This window comes from Lolium rigidum, chromosome 6 (genome assembly GCF_022539505.1).
Source record: "Lolium rigidum isolate FL_2022 chromosome 6, APGP_CSIRO_Lrig_0.1, whole genome shotgun sequence".
In the NCBI taxonomy this organism is placed as follows: domain Eukaryota; kingdom Viridiplantae; phylum Streptophyta; class Magnoliopsida; order Poales; family Poaceae; genus Lolium; species Lolium rigidum.
This window is the reverse complement of record NC_061513.1, coordinates 350,479,447-350,483,636: the sequence shown is the minus strand read 5'-3', so window position 1 is coordinate 350,483,636 and position 4,190 is coordinate 350,479,447. Positions and strand designations below refer to the sequence as shown.

General features: G+C 50.6%; 1 protein-coding gene across 1 annotated transcript; it reads right to left on the bottom strand.

Annotated features, from left to right (window-relative positions):
• Positions 1-1,283: 1,283 nt before the first annotated feature.
• LOC124664949 lies at positions 1,284-2,670 on the bottom strand. Its single transcript, XM_047202359.1, has 4 exons — positions 2,368-2,670; positions 1,956-2,054; positions 1,474-1,564; positions 1,284-1,400 (listed from the first exon to the last, which is right to left on the bottom strand). Exons 2-4 carry the CDS (start codon positions 2,051-2,053, stop codon positions 1,284-1,286), a joined length of 306 nt encoding a protein of 101 aa, XP_047058315.1. The 5' UTR covers position 2,054; positions 2,368-2,670.
• Positions 2,671-4,190: the final 1,520 nt, after the last annotated feature.

Below are 4,190 nucleotides of genomic sequence, written 5' to 3'. Positions count from 1 at the left end.
CTTTGTTTTTCTCATGCTCCAAAGTGCCATCCAGATCAAGGCGCTTACGAGCTGTTTTACTTGGATCATCCCCACTTGGTGATAGATCACCATGCTCATCATCCGGCTTGTTAAATTCGCAACCGCGTCCAAAACCCCTTCCCGCGCCAGAACCTCTGCTACCACGCGGTGCTGAACCAGTCAATCTTCCTCTACCTCGGCCACGACGTACAGTGTCCGCAATCATCCAGTCACCAAATTTGTGATCTTCCTCCTTATGAAAACCCGTGCCACACTCCAGGAACTCATGGCCCAATATACCACAGATTTCACAGAACTTTGGAACTTTTTCATACTTGACAAGGTAGACTTCCCTCGCTCCTCTGCGGATGGTTGATGTGAAACGCGCCAGAGGTTTGTTTACGTCCAACTCAACTCGGACCCGGAATAAGTTGCCACCAGATGCACCAGCAGTGTCGATCTTGATGAAGTTGCCAACCCGACCAGCTAGGTTTTCTAGGATCTCCTTCTTCTTCAGGTAGACTTCAGGTATGTCATGAATCTGGATCCAGATCGGGAGTTTATCAAGTATCAGGGTTGATGGTTTAGAATATCCATCGTAACCCTGGATCACTATACCCCAATTCCTGAACAGCCATGGACCCTCCTCCACGACTTTCTTCCAATCTCCAAGGCAGTTCAACTGCAATATGAAGGTGTTGTCGCCGACATCCCGGAACTCCACCTTCTTTGCCAGGCCCCACGCAAATCGCATGGTGTCTTCAAACGCTGCCGCACTGAAATTCTTGTCCGTGAGGACGCGTGCCACAGCAAGGAGTTCAGGTTCCTCATCGATGGAGACCTCCTCCTCAATGATCAGATCGTCAAATTCCTCTTCGCCAATCTGTAGATCGCGCAGGAGAGACGCCACATCCATGGCCTTCCCTCCTCTAGAACCGCTAGGGTTTGAGCCTCCGCTTGACGCCATCGACAGGATGAGGGGAGAGCGTGCGGGTGATCGCCGGCTTAAAGGCCAGCAATCAGATTTCCGATCGGGATCGGATAGGGAACTCGCGTCGGGACCAGAGTCGCCGCCGAGTAGGGGAAACCCTAGCTAGGGTAAAATTTTGTACTGTGCCAAGTTCCCGCCTGGGTTCGAGTTAGTGGGGGAGAAGATACATCAAGACCCACCTTACATAGGGGAAGACAAAAAATTAAGAAAAAATGAAGAAAGCAATAAGCATCACTATCCACAGCTACTTGAGTTGAGATCGTGAGTGTCATCTAGCTTAATGAAACAACATCTACTGAGTGAATCCACCTTGTACCAGATGATAAGCCGCCAAGTCGTAGGAATCAACACGATGCGCCATAGCAGCGTAATGCTGCGGGCTGACATGACCATCGAATCCAAACTGGCTCTGCAATAACAGCAACAAGCAGGTCAAACTACTAGCATGAATAGTACGGTTTCAGGTGGGAGCTGAGCCAAACCTGATGATGGGGCATCCGAGCACCGGCCGTCACGACCGCCAGCTGCTGCTGGAATCTGGAAGACGAGTCCCTGGTTCCCACCATCGCTGGCCTGTATAAGAGGAAAATCTTCATTGCAATATATCTAAAGTACAATACATGCATAGTCATAAGCATATTAGTCTAAGATGTAGGATCCAACAATTGAAATCTGTGTGAGCAAGAACACGCTCCAGCAAATTTATTTCTTTTATGACGCATCAAATTTATTTTTTTGTAGGAGTACTTGCCATTGCTAATGTCAATTTTTTTTTTTGACAAAATGATTGTAGTCCGGTTCTCTTCTGCATATCTATTACTCCTCCAATTATCAAACTAGGATGAATTACAGTTGATACTATCTGATGCATCATGGCTTTCCTTTTGACAGGGAATGGAATAGAAGGTACCGTATCAGGTCACAAATCATGATCTGCAATTTTGGAAGATTACATTTGCCATACATCTGAACTGCAGATCCACTGTATGTCTGGCCTTCACAGCTGACCCATTTCATGCGAGTGCCGGTATATTTACTGCCCAAGGCCATTGTAGTGTGCATACTGCAGCAAATAACATATTTTCGCTGGTATGCAGGTTAATGATATATCTGAAACTGAATGCGATATTTCAGAGCAGTATGATTTCGGAACACCATAAGCTAGCAGGTGCATACAGTGATACAGATGCATTTGTGATTTGCTATGTAGAAATACAGCTCTATTATACTTCTTTTGACAGGGGTACACCTTGATTAGGCACTAGGACATAGAAATTTGAAACACTCAATTTGACTCATCCATGTTGCAGACACGAGACTGGCGGACGTACAAAACACTGAATTTGACTCTAACAAAGTTCACACAGTAGACTGACCTTCAGTGTTTAGGCGATGGTGTCCAATCCCGCAGGCGAGCATGGCGGTGGCCGCCCACTCCGATCCCACTGTTGAGGCTGGAGGTCTGATCCCGCTGTCGAGGAGAGCGGGGGCGTTACACCAGACTGGGCCACGGAGGAGAGAAATTCGGGTTGGGATCTTGCAGATGAAGAACCATCTCGAGGCGATCGAAGGAGGCGAGGTGGACGAGGAGGCAGAGACGCGTCCGCCGTGATCTCGGGCGGCGCTCGTCAGGTAGGGGGTAGGGGTAGGGGCTGGATGCTCCGGCGATCCCAGCGACACTCCGGCCGATCCCCCAGCGACGGAGGGGACGGGTCAGTGATTCTGTCGGCGATCCCCATGATGGAGGGGAGGGGGCTGCGACAGAGAGGACGGGGCCGTGACTCTCCACTTGATCCCTGCGATGGAGGGAGGGGCGGTAGCTGCGACGGGGAGGACGGGACTGTGACCTCCAGCGATCCCCGCGACGTGGGGAGGCCGGCGGCGCCAGCGTCGGGCGCTGGTGTAAGAGCATCTCTAGCAGAGCCCGTAAAAGTGCAAACCGAAAAACTCGAGTTCAGTTTTCCGAAAACGTGTTTACGGATCGCAAAACTATTGACACAGAACAGACCCCGTAGACTAAAATTGAAAAATAGAAAGTCATCATCTTCTTCACAGGAACTGTCCGCATCGCTGCCTAGGTACGACTCCCCGCGCGGCCGCCGCCCGCGCACCTGGCTGCAACCGCGAGATTGGGGGTCAGACGAGGACTGTCGCGTACAAGAAAGAGCCGAGCCCGAGAAGCTGAAGGTTCGAGCGGCGCAGCCGGATTTATGCGGCCGGAGGCAGCTGAGATTGATCCGGCCAGATGCGGCCGTGATGCTGCTAGCTAGCTGCCCGCGTATGTCGGCCGCCGCGCGCTTGGCTAGCTGCTCACGCTATTGCTTGGCTAGCTACTCACGCTCATAGCTGCTATTGCTTGGCTAGCCGCGCGCACATGTCGGCCGCCGCGCTCCTGCCGGCCACTGCGTCGCGCCATGACCTGCCATGTCCGCCCGCCGCACGCTCCGCCTGCAGCTGTGAGCTTGGTCGTGGTTGTATAATTTTAGCGAAGTCGTTAGAAATCGGCGGCTGGAGGTGGTTGTACGGACGGCGGCGCTGGCGGCGCGGTGAGAAATCCGTTCAGTTTTGGGCATGTAAACCGCTCTTCGGTCTGTATTAATAGAGGGACGTTGCTACGTAGATCAAGTGTGAAATTTTTCGGGCCCCTGAAAAAGTTTTTCGGGCCGGACAACGAGTTCAGTCTCTATTCTGCGCCACTTTTGACCCGAATCCGTAAATCGGCTGAAAAATTACGGTTTCGACGTGATTTACGAGCTCTGTTAGAGATGCTCTAAAGAAGGCCTGGACGAGTCGTGTATAGAGGAGTCTATTCTGATTTGGTTGATGAGCTTTTGTTTTTTCTTTGATTCTGATTTGATAAGTTAATTTCTAAAATGTCCATTTAGAATTGTTGTAGCATTATAGAAGTTACATAAAATTTATCATCGATTTAATCAAGTGTCACGAAAAAATAGATTAGACGGAACCTAGAGTTGATTAGACGGAACCTAAGTTCAATGGTACTACTATACTATAATAGGTGGGGTCTTTTCCTCTGGTGTTGGGTGGTTTCCCTGTCAGCCTGGCCTATGGACGGACCATTTGTTCATCGACTGAGAACCAAAGCTCGGACCAATCCTCGGATGCATCGACGCCCCGGTGGAGAATTGACCCGTGTGGTCGTTGCTTTTCTTGAACCCGCTTCCAGATCCACCTGCCG

Excerpts from the sequence above, each read along its gene's own strand:
- LOC124664949 (XM_047202359.1), bottom strand. The coding sequence starts at position 2,053 with ATGCACACTACAATGGCCTTGGGCAGTAAATATACCGGCACTCGCATG. Across the intron at positions 1,565-1,955 it reads AGTGGATCTGCAGTTCAGAT|GCCAGCGATGGTGGGAACCA; the intron begins GTATGGCAAATG and ends CCTCTTATACAG. Across the intron at positions 1,401-1,473 it reads CTCGGATGCCCCATCATCAG|AGCCAGTTTGGATTCGATGG; the intron begins GTTTGGCTCAGC and ends CTGTTATTGCAG.